The 19935-nt window shown below is 40.7% G+C and overlaps 1 protein-coding gene across 1 annotated transcript in view; it reads left to right on the plus strand.

Moving 5' to 3' along the window:
• atp13a2 (ATPase cation transporting 13A2) overlaps positions 1-19935 on the plus strand; it is a 93326-nt gene that overhangs the window by 46928 nt on the left and 26463 nt on the right. The window contains exons 8-14 of the mRNA XM_063033138.1: positions 2988-3057; positions 4135-4269; positions 8150-8216; positions 10348-10479; positions 16162-16320; positions 17526-17636; positions 18446-18492. Of these exons, the coding sequence (XP_062889208.1) occupies positions 2988-3057; positions 4135-4269; positions 8150-8216; positions 10348-10479; positions 16162-16320; positions 17526-17636; positions 18446-18492 (721 nt within the window). The remainder of the gene's footprint in view (positions 1-2987; positions 3058-4134; positions 4270-8149; positions 8217-10347; positions 10480-16161; positions 16321-17525; positions 17637-18445; positions 18493-19935) is intronic.

Here is a 19935-nt window from a genome sequence, read left to right on the forward strand (position 1 = left end):
GAAGAGGTGCACAAGGAAACGGAAGCAAAGAAAGTGCACTGGTATTCATGTGAGACTAAAGGCAAAACCTTGCAGGCCAGTCCGGCCCAGGATTCTGCTTTCAAACATTCGATTGCTAGAAAATAAACAGATAAACTAAATCAGCATGAGATGAAGCATAGCTGCGCCCTCAACATGACAGAAATATAGCTCCAGGGTACCGCCCCTAAACCAGCCATCCAGCTCAGAGGATTTCCTCTCTTTTCAGGCGGGTGGTCAGAATTCCAGATATCTATGGCTGGACTTGCGTTGGAGGTATATGTATCTACAGTATATTAACAAGAACTGGTGCGTACATGCTTTGGTAGTGACGACCCACTGTTCGCCTATGGTAGAGTTCATAGTGGGCTTCACCGAGAGATTTTCATGCCATTGTGATTGTGGCTGTATTCATTTCCCCCCTGTCCTAACGCTGAGGAAGTGCTATGTGAGTTCTACAGCACTATCAGTGACCTGCAAATCACACACTTTGATGGTTTCTTTATTGTTGCTAGCAACTTCAACCACACTAACATAAAAATGGTCCTGCCTAAATTCTATCAGAATGTTAACTTTCCTACCAGAGAACGCATTAGACCTGGTTTGTGTCAATATCCCTGGTGTATACAAAGCTGCTTCCCACCCTCAGCTTGGATTCTCTGAACATTTCTGTTAATTCCTGCATGCCGACCACTGATTAAATGAATTAAACCAATTGAAAGGGAGATAAGGACCCGGCCAGAAGGAGCAACCTCAGTAATGTGAACTGTTTTGAAAACGCAGACTGGAGCATGTTCAGGGAGACAGCTGCCTACAACCATCACATTAACATAGATGAATATGCGAGATCTGTGACTGGATACTTCGAGAAGTACATTGAGGACATCACCATTATTAAAAACATCTATGTGAAGGCAAATCAGAATTTGTGGCTGACCGCAGAGGTCCAGACACAACTGAGTGATCAGGATGCTGCCTTTAGATTGGGAATTAAGACGGTTCTCAGGTCAGCAAGAGCTGTGCTTTCCCACGTCATTAAGAAGGCAAAACAGGATTATTCACAGAGAATATACAGCCATTTCTGTAAAACCAGAGACATGAGGCGCATTTGGCGGCACATTCAGACAATAACAGACTACAAGTCCACCCTACGTGCCAATGACAGTGTTGCTTCTCTTTCTGAAAGGCTCAATGTCTTTTACATTGTTTGAAGCATGGAATGATATGCTGGCAAGGAAGGCCCTCCTTCCCTCTCCACCCCCCTCCCCCCTAAGGAGTAGAAACTCTGGTTGCAGCTGATGTGAGGAAGACTCTAGCTAGGGGTCAACCCGTGTAAAGTTATGGGGCCTGATAATGTTCCTGGTCAGGTGCTGGGGGACTCTCCAGCCCAGATAACAGAGGTTCTGACAAACATCTTCAACATCTCTGGAATTGTCCACTGTCCTCTCAGGCTTCAAGGTGGCCACCATCATCCCAGAGTCCAAGAAAGCAACCAGCCTCAACGACACTGTCCAGTAGCACTAACCTCGACAATAATAAAGTGTTTTGAGCGGCTGGTTCTGGATTGCTTTAATTCCCATCTTCTTGCCACATTGGACGCGTTCCAGTTTGCTTATTGCTCAAATTGTACTCTTCCATCATGTCCCACTTGGAAAATGGTGCCTCATATGCCAGGGTGCTGTTTATTGACCAACTCGGCATTTAACTTGATCATCCTTCAGAAGCTGGTGGGTAAACTGTCCTCGTTGGGTCTCAGCACCTCTCCCTTGTAACTGGATCCTCGATTTCTAGACCGAAAGACCACAGTCAGTGTGTGTTGGCAAAAACATCTCTAGCTGCATCACGTTGAGCACTGGTGCTCCCTAGGGCTGCGAGCTCAGCCCGCTGCTCCTCACACTGCTGATGCATGACTGCACTACTCAATCCAGTTCAAACAGAGCCATCAAGTTTGCTGATGACACAACAGTGGTTGGCCTCATCGACAACGATGAAGAAACAGCATTCAGAGAGGAGGTAGAGCAGCTGGTAGAATGGTGCGAGGGCAGTAAATTGAACTTCAACATGGGCAAGACCAAAGAGATGATTGTGAACTTTAGGAAGGTGCAGGCTGACCAGTCCTCACTCCACATACACAGCTTCTCCATGTAGAGAGTCAGTGGCACCAAGTTTCTGGGAGTTCTGGGACCACGTCCAACACCACCGCTCTGTTCAAGAAAGCTCAGCAGCATCTCCACTTCTTGAGGGGATTGAGGTGAGTGACGCTCCCACCTCCCGCCTCCCCACCCACTCCCGTTCTAACCAATTTTTACAGGAGCCCAGTCGAGATCTTCCTGACCAGCTGCATCACCATCTGGTTAGGGAATTTCAAGGCATCTGACCACAAGCCCCTACAAAGGATTGCAAGGACTGCTGAGAGAATCATGGGGGTCAGTCTTCTACCCATCAGAGGTTTTTATCAGGAGCGCTCCGTGAGCAGGGCCCTTAGCATTGTCAATGATCCCTTCTATCCGTCCAACAATCTCTGACCCCCCTTTCATCAGGCAAGAGGTACCATTAGGTTAATAACTATTATAATGGAAAACAGCTTCTTCCCCCATGTAGTGTCAGTAGCGTTATGCTGTTTACTTTTTAAACTTGTGTCATAAATGCACCCTATTATTTGTTAATTTACCTTTGGTAATATCACCTTATGTGTTACGTGTGTGAGTTATATGCACTGTGTTGTGCACCTTGGTCCAGAGGAACATTGTTTTGTTTGCCAGTATGGTTGAATGACAACTGAACTGGAGCTTGATATGTGTCAGTAAAGGACGAGAACAGGTTAGAGTTGAACATGATGTGCTTCTTGGATGTTCAGTCTTCAGACTTGCAGATAGCCTAAATACTTGAGAGAACTGTTGCTCCAAAAAATAGCCTTGGCAAAAGTTAGGCTCTTCTGGATTGCTATAATTTATTTGTTTTACTTGCAGAAGGCAGGTGTATGGACCAAACGTGATTGAGGTGCTTGTAAAATCATACTTCACATTGTTAGTAGAAGAGGTGAGTTGATACGGTCCTGTTTTTCTTTCCATTGCAGTAGGTGTTTTTTTTAAACTGGATAGATGGTAAAATGAACATCTTAATCAATGACAGAAAATCTGCAGATGCTGGAAATCGAAGTAACACACACAAAATGCTGGAGGAACTCAACAGGCTAGGTAGCATCCTGATGAGGGGTCTCAACCTGAAACATTGGCTGTTTACTCTTTTCCATAGATGCTGCCTGGTCTGCTGAGTTCCTCCAGCATTTTGTGTGTGTTATCTTAATCACTGTGCCGTGGTATGCTGATGTATGAAATTGGAGTTCAAAAACTCTGACTGAATGTCAGGAGATGAGTGATCCAGACTGCATTCATGCAGTTGTAGCCATATTCAGATGATGATATTGCACAACAGAGGAGCAGTAAAAACAGCCAAGTTTCCAAGTAGAACTTAGTTGTTGGTTGTAAAGGGGAAGTAACCTCCAACTGTTAGGTATTCTTTCCCATTAAATGGGGGGACAAAAACCTTCAGCGGAGAAGTGAAAGTGCTTACTCTAGGGTAAGTGCTTCATTTTAATATGAGAAACTAGGGTTTCTTTCATCCATATAGCTTGGACCAAATACATGAATGTCATACGGACTGTGTCTGAGGATGAACGGGAAGAGTCCAGCTTTCGGTCCTAATCAGTGCTGTGTTATATGATCTTGATTTGTATATGACCTTTGATACTCTTGCAATAGAGAAGGCATAGTGTTGTTGCACTTGGTCATTGTCCCTGTACATTCTGTGCTTGCTTGTATATGTACGTACCATGAAGAGGTTGAATTCGGGTGTCTCAGTAAATGACCCAGCTGATACTTAACAGTCCCGATAAACCGTTTGGTTTAGGTACTTGAAAGTAAATAAAATGCACTCTAATTTGGCATTTTGAGTGGTGGAAATAAAGGGGAAAATAATGAGCAGAGATAAAAGTGATGGTGAATGGGAGCTCAGCTCTATCAACCTATAAGAGTGATGCAATTTAGTACTGTATTTCTAATTGCAAAGTGGTTTTCAGTTCTAAATTTAATGATGAACTTTTGTTTTCTCTTCCAGGTTCTGAATCCTTTCTACATTTTTCAGATTTTCAGTATTGTACTCTGGATCACTGAGGAATATTATTACTATGCAGCATGTATCCTATTAATCTCCGTTATATCCATTAGTATATCCCTCTACCAGACGCACAAGGTACATCATTAAGAAATTAAGAAGCAAATGACAAGTTGCCATAGTGTGGAGGACCTAAAGTTCTGTTGCTGGAAGTCTACATGTTGTTTTAAACTTGAAACCAAAAAAGTTGTTACACTGGCAAATTACATCTTGTGAATTTCTACTGAATTATCAAATACTTAGAGGATTTTTTTTGCAGTTCATTAATCCACTATTTAATTTACTTTGCATTTTGTGAGGTATTGTGCGTGAAAATGAAGTGTTTACTATTTGCAGGTGAACTATACATGGTAAATGTACAAGTTTGTATTGTGTGCAGTGAAAGGAAAAATATACCTGGTTCTTAGATCCCAAGTTCCGCAAATTGCAAAATACTGTCAGCATGCTGTTTCCTTATGCAGTCAGATGTTTTGAGTCAATTTAGGGTAAGAATTGGACTTGTATTAAAAGCATCTAAATCTGCAATCTGCTTGCATAGGGCAGGTAAAGAATAAATTTAGGGAAGGAAATTAAATTTTTCTGTTCTCATTCAACAGTAATTAGAATAAATTGCCTTGAAACATGTAGAAAATGGGAATGGGATAGCAATAAGTTGCCTCTACCACATTGTGGTCTACGCTGTATATTAAATAAACAGTTCTGGACCGTCTCCCTTTAATCACAATTCCAGGTTAAAAGCATTAGGTGATATCTCCTTGTTGAAATGTCCACAGAAATGTGGATGTGGTTATGCGGTTATGAACTAAATCAACAGTTTAAAATAATCCAAGCGATTGAGGGTTTTGATATTGTACTAACTCTTTATTGCTGTTGCATTTTCTTGAGTCAGCTGTTACTATTAATTAGTGGTACAATGAATGCAATGAACAGAGTATACCCTATAAGTGCTTCTAGGAGATAGCCCCAGCCTGTGCAGAATTAGCTGAAGTTAGTCAGCTATCTCTTCTGAGGCAGGGAAGGGAAATTTGCCAGAGTGCCTTTTTTATTACTACTTAGTGATGATCATGGGAGTGTATGAATGTCATACGATATCCTTTACAGATTAATAACCTCCAAATAAATTTCTATTAAGTTTGTGTATTGCCCAAGTGTGTTCTTTGGAATCCCAAGTACACACAAGCATTTGTAAAGGGGAATGCAAAATAAGAGGGGGGAGTCGCAGCACTGATTAGGGAGAAAATAATGACGATACTTCAAGAGGATAAACTGGTAGCATCATACAATGAGGCCATGTGGATAGAATTTAGGAATAAGAGAGAGGCCAATCCATATTGCTGGGTCATACTATAGGGCTGCCAATGAGTAGTGGGAATTAGAGGAAGATAGGTGTGATGTCTGGAATGAGGATTTCTCATCTGCAATAGAAGATGGCGAGTTAAATGGATAATCTGGAGCACAAAGAGGAGGAGGTGTTAAATGTCATGAGACGGATAAGGTTTGATAAACCCGCGAGGTCAGCTAAGATTTATCCCAGGGTACGTAGAACATAGAACAGTACAGCACAGGACCAGTCCCTTCAGCTCACCATGTTGTGCAGAACCAAATGTATTAGTAATCACATGGCCAACTAAACTAAGCCCTTCTGCCTACACAATGTCCATATCCTTCTATTTTTCCTCATTCATATGCCTACCTAAATGTCTCAAAAGTCTCTAATGTATCTGCCTCTGCCTCTACCACCACCCCAGGAAACACATTCCAGGCACCCTCCACTCTGTGAGGCAGCACACCATCCCAGCATCTCATTCTTGGCCACAGAAACTGCTGTCCGTCACCCTATCGAGTGTCCGATCATTATCACTCTGCCTGACTTTACCCTTCCCTGCTGAGCTGCAGAGCCAGCCACAGTGCCACAGGCTTTACTGCTGCTGCTGTGCCCTGATAGGTCATTCCTAATGTGCCCCCACCCCCCCACCCAGCAGGATCAAAAGTGGCATACTTGTTACTGAGGGAATGCCACAGCGGAACCCTGTACTGACTGCTAACTCCCTTACTTCTCCTGGTGGTCAGCCATCTACTGTCTGAAGCCTGCGCTTTGGGTGTGACCACCTCAGTAAAAATTCTATCTTCAGGTTTTCAGTATCTAGAATGGTCCTGAGTACTTCCAGCTCCAGTTCACTGACCTTGTCAGTCGGGGTTTGAAGTTGGATGCTCTTCCTGCGGCTGTAGTCATCAGGGATACGGTCGGATACCCTGAAATCCCACATCTCATAGGAGGAGCATTCCAATGCATTAGCCATCCTGCCTACACTGAACTAAGACTAAGGATTTACAGACAATTAAAAAAAAGCTCACCTGTTCTTGCCTGTGCCGTCTCTCTGAATTCTTGAGTTTCGCACCCACCTAGGTCACTTACGCAGCCTCTCCTTGTGAACTTGTACCTTTAGCTCCAATTTCTCAAGCTCAAGTTCCACAATCAAAACAAATGACTCAGTACCCTTAACCTCTGCCTGTTTTCGACGAAGCCTGTTGACCCAAAGCCTGACTACTCTTAACACTGAGCCACTCCGCAATGGCCCCTCCTCTTACACCTACCTTCTTTTTATTAACTCAAATAAAACTCACTCCGGACAAGACTTGTTCTCTTCAATGGTACCCACCCTGTAATGGTGCCGTGCTCACTTGCTACTTCAAAGGTTGCTATGGGAAACAAAGGAGGAGATTCATTTTTACATCTTTATCAGCCATAGACAAGGTGCCAGAAGATTGGAGGAGTGTTCAATGTTATTTTTATTTAATAAAGGATAACTACAGCCCTGTGAGCCTTAGATGTTAAATATCAATCTGCTTTTCGTTGTACAAAGTTTGATCGTCAGATGTGAAATCCCAGTAAAAACAGTGGTGATAAGCAGATTTTTGCAATTGTAGAAGTCAGCGAATATTCTTTTAAATTTTATGTTAAAAACTGGAGTATATTATTGATTTAGAAATCACATGACATGAGACAGTAATTCATTTTACGACGTCAGAATCAACTCCTTGCTATTTGAGATTGGTAGTCAAAGGTTCCCTCCCTCCCTGGTTAACACCTACATCCTATTTCATGGAACCATTAAACTTTCACAGTAGTCATTCCAAACAAGACTAGCTATAATAATGCTTTAGTCACATGAGCCATTTTTGAAGGATATAGATAATTCAATGTATCTATACCTTCCCTAGGTAAACATCTTGCTTCTATTCAGTAATTTTAAGAAAACCTCATTATCATCATAAGACATCTATGCATAACTGAGTAAATGCTTTTAAAAAAAGTTTAAAGTGCAAATGTTCCCATGGTGTAGTTGAGTGCTGAGATGATTGTCCAATGATGATAACTATTATATTTCTAATTTACTAAACAGTAGTACATTTGGTTCTGATGTAAATGTATTGTACATTGTGATTCATTAATGTGGTTACTTAGTAGTAGTAGTAGTAGTAGTAGTCATACTTTATTGAACCTGGGGGAAATTGGTTATCGTTACATTTGCACCATGAATAATTAAATAGTAATAAAACCATAAATAGTAATATGTAAATTATGCAAATTATGTCAGGAAATAAGTCCAGGCTCAGGGTGTCTGACCCTCCAAGGGAGGAGTTGTAAAGTTTGATGGCCACAGGCAGGAATAACTTCCTATGACGCTTTGTGTTGCATCTCGGTGGAATGAGTCTCTGGCTGAATGTACTCCTGTGCCCAACCGGTACATTATGTAGTGGATGGGAGACATTGTCCAAGATGGCATGCAACTTGGACAGCATCCTCTTTTCAGACACCACCGTCAGAGAGTCCAGTTCCATCCCCACAAGATCACTGGCCTTGCGAATGAGTTTGTTGATTCTGTTGGAATTAAGCTGTGAAAGTGAAGAATTTCATGACAGAACACTGATTTGTGTCTGCTTTCTTTGTATACAGCAAAGTGTAACGTTGCGGAATATGGTAAAATTGACTCTTAATGTACATGTCCATAGAGATACTGGAGGTAAGTGGTTGATGCTAATATTCTTATTATCAAATAGAACAGTATGGACTGTTTGCATAATTTGTAATTGTATAAAAGTGCTTTTCACGAAACAGTAAGTGAAGTTGAGACAATTAGTGGGAGTTCTATCACAGTGACTTACTGGATAAGGTGCTGTACAATTTAGTGTTGAATTTTAGAAAGAAAGGACTTCTACCTGTTCCATGGCAGCACTGTAACTGCTCCAGTATCAGTTGGACCATAAGATGGATGCAAACACAGTTTAACCTCTGATTTTAATTAGACCACAGCCAATCAATATATTTTGTAAGTAATTTGTATAACACCTTTTATATCCTTGAGATATCACAAAACAGTTGCTGAAAAATTTGTGCAGTTTAAATATAGTGAAAATAGAGCCAATGATATTATTCTCCTTGATTGAGCAACCTGCCAGTACTTGTTGGGGCACATTTGGCTCTGAGCAAAGTATTGGAGGGTTGCGAAAACATTTGTGAATTTTAAATCTCAGTAAAAGACAGCAGCGGTAGAAGATGAGGGGGTAAATAACGAGCTTGACAATCAAATCCATTATCAAACGGCAGAGAATAATTGACCCAGTCCTTAGTAGCAGCAGTCACCAGTTGATTATTTTCAAGAATGTATCTGCACATGCATCTGCTCGAAAGTCTTTGTCTTCAATCTTGTTCACAAACTTCTTCCTTAGCTTCATGTGCCTTGGCTTTGCTCCAAAACTGAACAAGTTGTCATGATCTTGCTGTTACTTTTGAATTGAACCTCCTGCCTAATTATTCACTGAAGTTATCTCTCTCCTCTGCCCCAGCTCAAGTGGCGCTGCAGCATTTATGCATGCCATTGGATTCGTTATTCCAAAGTGCTCCTTGCCGCCCTTCTTCATTTAATGCTTCACACGAAATTATTCTGATTTCTCATTCAACCGAAGTCCTGTTAACCCATGATTTCTTTGTTCAAGTATGGCATCTTTTCAATTACATTGACTTAAAACAAAAGAATGAAGATTGTCTTAAGTCCTTTATGATTTCACCTTTCCCTATACCTGTAACCATCTCCAACCCTGAACCCTTCCAAGATGCTTACATTCTGTCATTGTCTTCAGAGGCGTAATCACTGCACCACCTTGATTCTGCTGCCAAGGTCTGAAGCTAGGAGTTCACTCCCTAAACCTCTTTACAACTCTTGCTTTTAGATAGTCCTCAAACACTACCTCTTTGACTGACATCTTTACTATCTCCTTGTATGTCTCAGAGTTAGGTTTGTTCTATTTATTAACACTCCAGTGAAATATCTGATGAATTTTCTGCTCTGTTAATGTTACAATGTAAGTAGTTCTCTTACTGGTTTTCCTGTTCTGACTTGCCAAATTGTTTGCTGTTTTCAGACTTGGAGCACAAACCGTTTACCCTTTCCTATGTTGTGCCTGTAAATGAAATGGGAGTTAGGAATAAAAATAATAATTAATATTGATTTGAGGTTATTACTGTCATTTTAACAAAATATATTTATAAATAGTGCAAAGGAAGAATGGTGAGGTTGTGTCCTCTGTCAACAGATTTTTGAACGGTCCTTGAATACAATCTCACTATTCGTCTTTTGCATAATTTATTTTATTTTTATCGCTATTTATCGCAATGTTTATGTCTTGCACTGTACTGTTGCCACAATAACAACAATTTTCACAACATATGTCAGTGTTAATAAACATGATTTGGATTCTGAAATCTTCATTATGCACTTTTATTTTTGCTTTGTGTTTTTACAATCTTATTAGCTATTTATTAGATTGAAGTTATCAACAGCATTCGATATAATTGTGTATGTACAATCTCTAATTCCCTTGTATTCATTCCTGTGCTGTTCTAACCACTTCAACATATAATAGAATTTTGAAATTAGCATATTATATATTTGTATGACAACTGTAAACTTAGCTTATATCTAGCAACAATAATCAGTGTGATAACCATGTGGTTTGTATATGTGGTTGTATGTTAAGTCAGCTTTTGACTCACTCAGTGGCTAGCCATTGGTATCATCCTTGAACTTTGTATTGGTTCTTGCTAGTTTGTATTGTGTACTCTGGTAATTAGTTTACTGTTCCTTTTCTTTACAGAAGAGCAAATGGTGAATTCTCAGGATTTAGTCCCTGGTGACTGTATTGTGATCCCTGAAGATGGAATTCAGGTTCCTTGTGATGCAGCACTTCTAACTGGAGAGTGTATGGTCAATGAGAGCATGCTTACAGGTGAGAACCAAACAGAAACAGTTCTATTTTCTCCCCCACTCTCCTGTTGGTTGAGCCTGTGGACACCCAGCTCATCTTTTAAAAGTCTTGCCTATTACCGTCCTTAATACTTAAGCAAGATTTCTCCTAATCTTTTATTTCAGGATGTGGCACTATTTTCCATAATATCCATCCTTGTAAGACATACTTGAATAGGATGAGATTTACAACAAGTCAGCACCTTCATGGTCACCTTTAATGATTAACTCCAAACCAATTTTATTGTGTGAATTTAACTTTCCCACCTATCTTAGTTGAATTAAAACCTATGTTTTAAGATCAACGATCATAGTCATAAAACACTAAAGTGCAGGATCAAGCCCTTTGGCCCATTTAGTCTGTGCCGATCTGTATCTTTGCTGCCGATGCCTTCTATCTGCACCTGGACCGTAGGTTAGGACTTATCCAGGGAGTAAAGGCCTAACCTGTTAAACCTTTCTCTAAAACTCAGGTCCTCAAGTCCCAGCAGTATCCTTGTAAATCTTCACTGCACTCTTTCAAACTTATTAATATCTTTCTAGATGACCTCACTGCACACAATACTCCAACTCCAATAAGGTAGAAGAACCCTTGGGAACCAGTGATCACAGTATGATTGAGTTCAACTTGAAATTTGATAGGAAAAAAGTAAAGCCTGATGTAGCAGTATTTCAGTGACGTAAGGGAAATTACAGTGGTATAAGAGAGGAGTTGGCCAAAGTAAATTGGAAGGAGCTGCTGGCAGGAACGTCAGCAGAGCAGCAATGGTGTGCGTTTCTGGGAAAAATGAGGAAGGTGCAGGACATGTGTATTCCAAAAATGAAAAAATACTCAAATAGTAAAGTAGTACAACCGTGGCTGACAAGGGAAGTCAAAGCTATCGTAAAAGCAAAAGAAGGAGCATACACCAAAGCAAAAATTAGTGGGATTGGGTTAGTTTTTAAAAACCTACAGAGAGCAACTAAAAAATTCATTAGAAGGGAAAAGATGAAATATGAAAGCAAGCTAGCAAATAATATCGAAGTGGGATAGTAAAAGCTTTTTCAAGTATGTTAAAAATAAAAGAGAAATGAGAGTGGACATAGGACTGCTAGAAAATGAGGCAGGAGGAATAATAACGGGGGACAAGGAGATGGCTGATGAATTAAATGAGTATTTTACATCAGGCTTCACTGTGGAGGACACTAACAGTATGCCTGATGTTGTAGTGTGTGAAGGAAGAGAAGTAGGTGCAGTTACTATTACAAGAGAGTAGCTGCTCAAAAAGCTAATAAACCTAAAGGTATATAAGTCACCCGGACCAGATGAACTGCACTTTAGGGTTCTGAAAGAGGTAACGTTACAGATTTTGATAACAGTAGAAATAATCTTTCAAAAATCATTGGACTCTGGCGTGGTGCCAGAGGACTGGAAAATTGCAAATGTCACTCCATTCTTTAAGAAAGAAGGAAGGCAGCAGAAAGGAAATTATAGACCAGTTAGCTTGACCTCAGTGGTTGGGAAGATGTTTGAGTCAATTGTTAAGGATGAGGTGATGGTGTACTTGGTGACGCAGGACAAGATAGTACAAAGTCAGCATGGTTTCCTTCAGGCAAAATCCTGCCTGACGAACCTGTTCGAACTCTTTGAGGAGATTACAAGTAGGATAGATAAAGGCGACACAGTGAATGTTGTGTGTTTGTACTTTGAGAAGGCCTTTGGCAAGGTGCCACACATGAGGCTGCTTACCAAGTTAAGAGTCCATAGTATTACAGGAAAGTTACTAACATGGTTAGAACATTGGCTGATTGGTAGGAGGCAGCGAGTGGGAACAAAATGATCCTTTTCTGTTGGCTGCTGGTGACTAGTGGTGTTCTGCAGGGGTCAGTGTTGGGACCTCTTCTTTTTATACTGTATATATATGATTTAGACGATGGAATAGATGGCTTTGTTGCCAAGTTTGCAGATGATACGAAGACTGGTGGAGGTGCAGGTAGTGTTGAGGGAACAGGTAGAATGCAGAAGGACTTAGACAGTTTAGGAGAATGGGCAAGAAAGTGGCAAATGAAATACAATGTTTGAAAATGCATTGTCATGTACTTTGGTAGTAGAAATAAATATGTGGACTATTTTCTAAATGGGGAGAAAATCCAAAAATCTGAAATGTAAAGGGACTTGGGAGTTCTTGTGCAGAACATCCTAAAGGTTAACTTGCAGGTTGGGTCAGGGGTGAGGAAGGCAAATGCTATGTTAGCATTCATTTCAAGAGGTGTAGAATACAAGAGCAAGGATGTCATGCTGAGGCTTTATAACACACTGGTGAGGCCTCACCATGAGTATTGTGAACAGTTTTGGGCCCCTCATCTTAGAAAAGATGTGCTGGCACTGGAGAGGGTCCAGAGGAGGTTCACAAGGATGATTCCAGGAATGAAAAGGTTGTCATCTGAGGAACATTTGATGGCTCTGGGTCTGTACTTGCTGGGATTCAGAAGGACGAAGGGGGATCGCATTGAAATGTTTCGAATGTTGAGAGGCCTAGACAGAGTAGATGTGGAAAGGATGTTTCCCATGGTGGGAGAGTCTCGGACAGGAGGACACAGCCTCAGGATAGAGGGGCGCCTTTTCAAAACAGAGATGTGGAGAAATTTCTTTAGCTAAAGGGTGGTGAATTTGTTGCCAAATGCAGCTGTGGAGGCCAGGTCGTTGGGTGTATTTAAGGCAGAGATTGATAGGTTCTTGATTGGACATGGCATCAAAGGTTACGGGGAGAAGGCCGGGAACTGGGGTTAAGGAGGAGCCATGATTGAAGGATCAGCCATGATTGAATGGCGGAGCAGATTTATAGGCCTGATGACCTTATTCTGCTCCAATGTCTTATGGTCTAAATTCAACCCCTCCAACCTCTTATACAACTTCAACATCCCAACTCCTAACTCAGTGCACTGAGTTATGAAGGCCATTGTGCCAAATGCTCTCTTTACGACCCTATCTACCTTTGAAGCCACTTTAAAGCAATTAAAGATCTGTATTCCCAGATCCCTCTGTCCTACAGCTGACGTCAGTGCCCTGCCGTTCACTGTGGAAGCCCTACCCTGGTTGATCCTCCCAAAATGCAACACCACACAATTGTCTGCCTTAAGTTCCATCTGCCAGTTTTCAGCTCATTATCCCCGCCAGTCCAGATCACACTGAAGCTTTGATTACCTTCCTATCTGTCCACCACCCCCCCATTCTTGGTGTCATTAGCAAGTGACACTGTCCTGACATCTAATTAAATCCAATTTACCCCGATGCAAAAAATGCTAGAGCTTTGTGACACGTTAGGCAGCATCTGTGGAAAGAGTAAATGACTTGATATTCCATTGATAATTTTTCATCAGAACTCACAAAGTTACAAAGTAAGTTTTTTTTGAGTTGCAGAAAGTAGGAGGGGCAATCTACAAAGGCAATATCTACTGGGTGAAAACCAACAGAGACTGATGCAAGACCTGGGCCAAAACTGGCAGTCCTGATGAAGGGTCTCGGCCTGAAACATCGACTGTTTACTCTTTTCCATAGGTGCTGCCTGGATTTCTGAGAATAAGATATTTCTGACAACTGGTTTTGAGATGAAACATAAGCTCTGTTATTGATTCCACAGGTACTAAATGTTAGTTGTCCACTTCCATTCATGACGCAACATTTCAGAATTGCAGATCTTTGATCTAATCTAACGATACTGAGGTTGAATGAGGAATGCTTGTGGCCATTAGATCAAGAGTTGGGTGGTCTACTCCTATTTCTTACATTCTTGTGTTGATTCTTTCTGGAAGTCCTCTGCCATGGAGTATACTGAAAGATAATATGAGTGCATTTTTGGGCACTGCAGTGATCGTGGCTATGTAGACCGACAGGAAAATGGTATTGAGAGACAGGATTACCCATACTCTTATTGAATGACAGAATAGATTCGAGGAGCTGGTTGGCCTTCTCACTGCCTCTGATTATGATCACCTACAGTACCGTGCAAAAGTCTTAGGCACCCTAAATTTTTTAATATAAATTTTGATTCAGATGTTTATTTTTTGTCTTCTACATTAGTGTGTCAGAAAAGAGCAAATTTCAGATTTCCAAACTTTCATTTTCCAAAAAAAAATTAAATGTTACAGAGAAATTTTTATATTTCATTAAGGAAAGTAATATGTTAAGTGAAAGTCCACTTTTCAGATAAAAACTTGATAACTTTGTAGGTATATAGCCCAGCACATGATTAAACAAAGATAACAAACAGGATGTTAATGATCAGTACCATAAGTTGAATGTGCTAAACTGATTAACTGAAATAGAAATGAGTGTGGAAGGAATCATACTGGGCAAAGGACAGCCAAATTAAATGGTGAGGGTGTGACAGATATGACAGTTTAACCTTAAAATCATCAATTCTTACACCATGGCAATAGTGAGCACAGCAACAAGACACAAGGTGGTCATCCTGCATCGGCAAGGTCTCTCTCCAGCAGAAATTTCACAGAAGGCAGGAGTTTCAAGATGTGCTGTCCAAGCTGTTCTGAAGAATCACAAAGAAACTGGCAAAATGGAGGACCAGAAATGCAGTGGTGGGCCATGGAAACTGAGTGCAGCATACAAGAGATATATCAAAGTGATATTCCTTCTGAACTGGAAGACGTCCAGCACCGCTATCAGCTCTGAACTCATAAAAACCACTGGAACCTAAATACAGCCCTCTGTAGTCCAGAGAAGTCTTGTCAGAGGTGGTCTTCATGGAAGAGTTGTAGCCAAAAAGCTATTCCTCCAAAGTGGAAGCAAATCCAAGAGACTCAGCTACGCACAGAAACCCAAAGACTGGAGTGGTGAACGGTGGCAGCAAGTGTTCTGGACTGATGAGTCAAAATTTGAAGTTTTTGGTTCAAGCATGAGGCAGTTTGTCCATAGAGGAGCTGGAGAGTGCTACATGGATGAGTGTCTGCAGCCAGGAATGAAGCACAGCAGAGGCTTCCTGCAGGTTTGGGGATGTATTTCTGCAAATTGAGTTGGTGATCTTGTCAGAATTAATGAAATCCTCAGTGCTGAGAAGTACAAGCAGATTTTCATCCACCACATCACACCATCAGAGAGGCATCTAATTGGTCCCAACTTCATTCTGCAGCAGGACAATGACCCCAAACACATAGCCAGGGTCGTAAAGAACTAGCTTCAACGGAAAGAAGAACAAGAAGTTCTGTAACAGATGTTTTGGCTTCCACTGAGCCCTGATCTCAACATCATCAGGGCTGTCCGGGATTACCTGGAGAGACAGGAGCAAGCGAGACAACTAACGTCTTCAGAAGAACTTCACAAGTTCTAGGTGCTTGGAAGAACCTACCAGCTGATTTTTTATTTCTTATAAAACTGCGCGACAATGTACCTAGGAGAATTGATGCAGTTTTAAAGACAAAGGATGGTCACACCAAATATTGATTTGATTTAGTTTTTTTGCAGTTTACTGCTCTTTATAGTATTTTTCGATATTTAGAAACATTTCATTGGTTTTGAAAACATCTTCACTTTACAGAATTTTATTTTCCATGTGCCCAAGACTTTTGCACAGTTCTGTATATAGATAGAGAAAGGAATTGTGCACTGTGGGAATGTTTCAGAAATGAATGCTTCAAAAATAATTATTATCACTGTGTGATATTTTGCCAGGTGAGAGTGTACCTGTGATGAAGACTCCTCTACCTGTTCAAGATGTGGCCTATTCTTCTGAAGAACACAAGCGGCACACACTTTTCTGTGGAACTCAGGTTGTACAGTCAAAGAGCTACAGCACAGATCAGCAAGTTTTGGCTGTGGTAGTGAGAACAGGTACTGATTGGACAGAACCAGGGATCTGATAAAACCAGAATAAGAGTGCATTGGTATTAGACAATATTCAGCAAAAGATTTTAATCTGGTGGTTGACTGTGTAACAGAAATCTGCCATGCTACCCCCAGATTGTGCTTGGGTGACAAAAACATCTTTTACTGCACCATCAAATTTGTTGTCTAATCAAAAAAATATGATCAAGGGTCTACCTCTAAAAGGTGCCTTAAGTAGCCCGGAATTTGATAATACAGGACTTCCCTCTGAAATTTCTGACCTCAAAGTAGAGGACGGATAAATGACGGAAGGTGTATGAATCACACCACATCTCCGTGTGAAGTGATTAGCAGCTCAAGCAACTATTACCAGGAGAGATACGGGTTGATGTTTAAAATTGAGGCAGTTCGTCAAAGCTGGAGGAAGTAGAAATGTAATGTTATAGACATGCCTTGGGAGAAAGCAAGTGGTGAAGCTAGTAATGAGCAAAAGTCTGTGATAGGCTGAAGGGAAGGTAGAAGGCAAAGGCTTGGGTAATATTTCCTTCTGTATTTCTTTCAGGCAGGAATCATATAACATTGATCCTCTCAGATAAAGAGTGGGTGAATACCTGTAATTTTTTTTAATGAGGTTTATTTCTCAGAAAAGTCAGTTATAAGGATTAAATCTCATGGAAGTAATGTTGATATATCCTAGAATGATTTTTAAAAAGAGTTGCTTCTGCCTCCAGTGAGGATATTGAAAGATATTTCAAAGTTGTAGTAAGATGTTCCAAAGTTGTTGGGGGGGGTGGGAGAATCTGGATTCAGCTGTCAAAGAACCACAGGAAGGATCAGGGTTGGTGGCTGTAATACTTATAATGTCCCTGCTAGCCGAGGCAGCTTCCATTTGTTTTATCTGCAGCACAAGACATACTTACTGCCTTACCAGGTCAACCTCTGTTTGGATTTCTTTTCAGAGGTAGGAACAGAAACATGAGTTATTGCTTTCTCAGGTAGCATTAAAATCTTTTGCTGATAATGAGAAAAGTTAGAAAAGATGGTTGTTCAGCTGTGACTCCAGAATTGGCATATGTGAAGAATGGCTTTCAACTTGAGCAACTAAATTTTATAAGCCAGTGTCATTGAGGCATTGTGCTCTACTGTTAGCTTGGTGCAGTTTTTCTTTAAAGAGTGTAGACAGTTAATTCCTTGCACTTCTCTCTCTGAAGGCTTTTGCACAAGTAAAGGAGAACTGATCAGTTCTATTCTGTATCCTAAACCTCTGGGGTTTAAATTCTACAAAGATGCGATGAAGTTCATCATCTTTCTTGGAATACTTGGTAAGAGTATTTTTTTTTATTTGTGGGGAATCATTTTGCCTTTGTCTATGTAATTATGACACACCCTTTTCTTCTGTGAGACTTGCTCTTGTTAAATACCAGATGGAAAGTGAAGGGCTGTAACTCTAATTAATTTATTGAAGTCAAAACTAGGTGCTGAGCTTTTGAAATGAAAGCAAAGTACTGAGCAGGTGTGGCAGCATCTATGGATAAAGAAGCAGTCAATATTTCAGATCAGTGACCCTTCAGTTCCGTAATAGTTGTTCAGTTACTCTTAATGCAAATGCTCCTCACCTGCTATACATTTCAGAATGAATTGCCCTCATTAATAAAATAAAATAAAGATGATATTTTAATAACACAGATTCCACAAAGCTGGTATCGGTGAATCTTCCTTATTCTGGCAGTGGAATAGGTTAATCTTGAGATACTGGGCACCAGACTTAATAGCGTAAATGCAAGGAAACCATCTATAAATGTTATGCTTTCAGTTCGGGAACTAAACACCAGAAATGAGTAAAGATTCCTGCGCTGGGTTCTTGCTTATAAACATGTATGGACCTCAGAAGAAGAAAAATGAGGTTTGTTGTGATACTGACCTTATCCAGACATCGCTCAAGCACCTCACTTGGCAAAGTATTAGCATTTTTCAATTTCTTATGACAAGCCAGAGAAGAATATAACATGCAGTTAGGAAGGAAACTAGATGTTACAATTACCAAGTTCCTGGTTACCTCAGAGACTATAACATATGGTATTAAACTATCATCAGGTTTGATTCAAGACTAACTTGTGATTTTTTGTTACAGCTTTGATTGGGGACATATACAGCATTGTGATTCTAGAAAAACAGAAGGTAAGTACTTTGAGACTCACTTGTCTTTGTTTAGCAGTTTCAGACCGTGAAGAGACTTTTTCTTTGTAATCATAGATAGCATTTTGCAGATCCTGAGATCCGGAAGGATTGTTTAATGTAGAGTGGTGTGGGAGAGTGAAGGATGCAGCTCCCTTTCTGAGTTCTCTCATGTGCTCTTTGGGGAAACTTTTTGAATGGGGACCAGGCTCTTGTATATAGAAAAACATCCGCAAAATTGGCAGACCTCTCATATATTTCAAAAAAATCACTAGTTTTAAATTGCAATAGAAGGTATAAGCTGTATTATTTCAAAGTATCATTGAAGGATACAGCATGGAAGTAGTCTGTTCAGCCCATCAGGATTGCACTGGCCATCAACCATCCATTTAGGTTGTTTTACATTAATCCTGTTTTTTCCCCCAAATTTTCATCAACTGTCCCAAGTCTTCCAGTTGCATCTGCACTATCACTATTACATTAATGCAAATATCTAATCAGTCAATCATGTGGCAGCAACTCAATGCATAACAGCATGCAGGCATGGTCAAAAGGTTCAGTTGTTTAGACCAAACATTGAAATGGGTAGAAAATATGATCTAAATGATTGACTGTGGAATGATTGGTGGTGCCAGACGGAATGGTTTGAGTATCTCACAAAGTGCTGATCTCTTGGGATGTTCATGCACAACAGTCACTGGAGTTCACAGAGAATGGGGCAAAAAAATCCAGTTCTATGGGTGATAACGCCTTGTTAATGACAGGTTCGAAGAGAATAGCCAGACTGCCTGAAGCTGACAGGAAGGTGACATTAACTCAAATAACCACGTCTTACAACAACGCTGTGCAGAAGAGGGTCTGTGAATGCACAACTTGTCAAACCTTGAAGTGGTTGAGCTACAGCAACAGAAAACCACACCGGGGTCCACTCCTATACCTAATAAAGTGACCACGGAGTGTATGAACCCATGAACACTACCTTGTTATTCCTCCTTTGCACTATTTGTTCATTGTTACTGTAACCAATAGTTTTGTTTTGTCTTGCTCTGTACTGCTGCCACAGAACAGCAACTTTTATGGCCCAAGTCGGCTGTAATAATTCTGATTCTGATCTTGCATTACAGTGGTCTAGTAATCTATCAGTCCTTTGTGGGAAGAAACCCTTTCAGTGAAAATGGGCATAGTGGTCAGCATAATGCTGTACAGTACCAGCGACCCGTGTTCAATTCTTGCCACTGCCTGTAAGGAGTTTGTACGTTCCTTCTGTAACTGCGTGGGTTTCCACTGTGTGCTCCAGTTTCCCCCCACAGTCCAAAGATATACCAGTTGGTAGGTTAATAAGTCATTGCAAATTGTCCCGTGATTAGGATTAAATTGGAATTGTTGTGTGGCGCGGCTCAAAGGGCCAGAAGAGCCTATTCTGTGCTGTATCTCAATAGAAATAGA

This window comes from Mobula hypostoma, chromosome 25 (genome assembly GCF_963921235.1).
Source record: "Mobula hypostoma chromosome 25, sMobHyp1.1, whole genome shotgun sequence".
NCBI classification, from domain to species: domain Eukaryota; kingdom Metazoa; phylum Chordata; class Chondrichthyes; order Myliobatiformes; family Myliobatidae; genus Mobula; species Mobula hypostoma.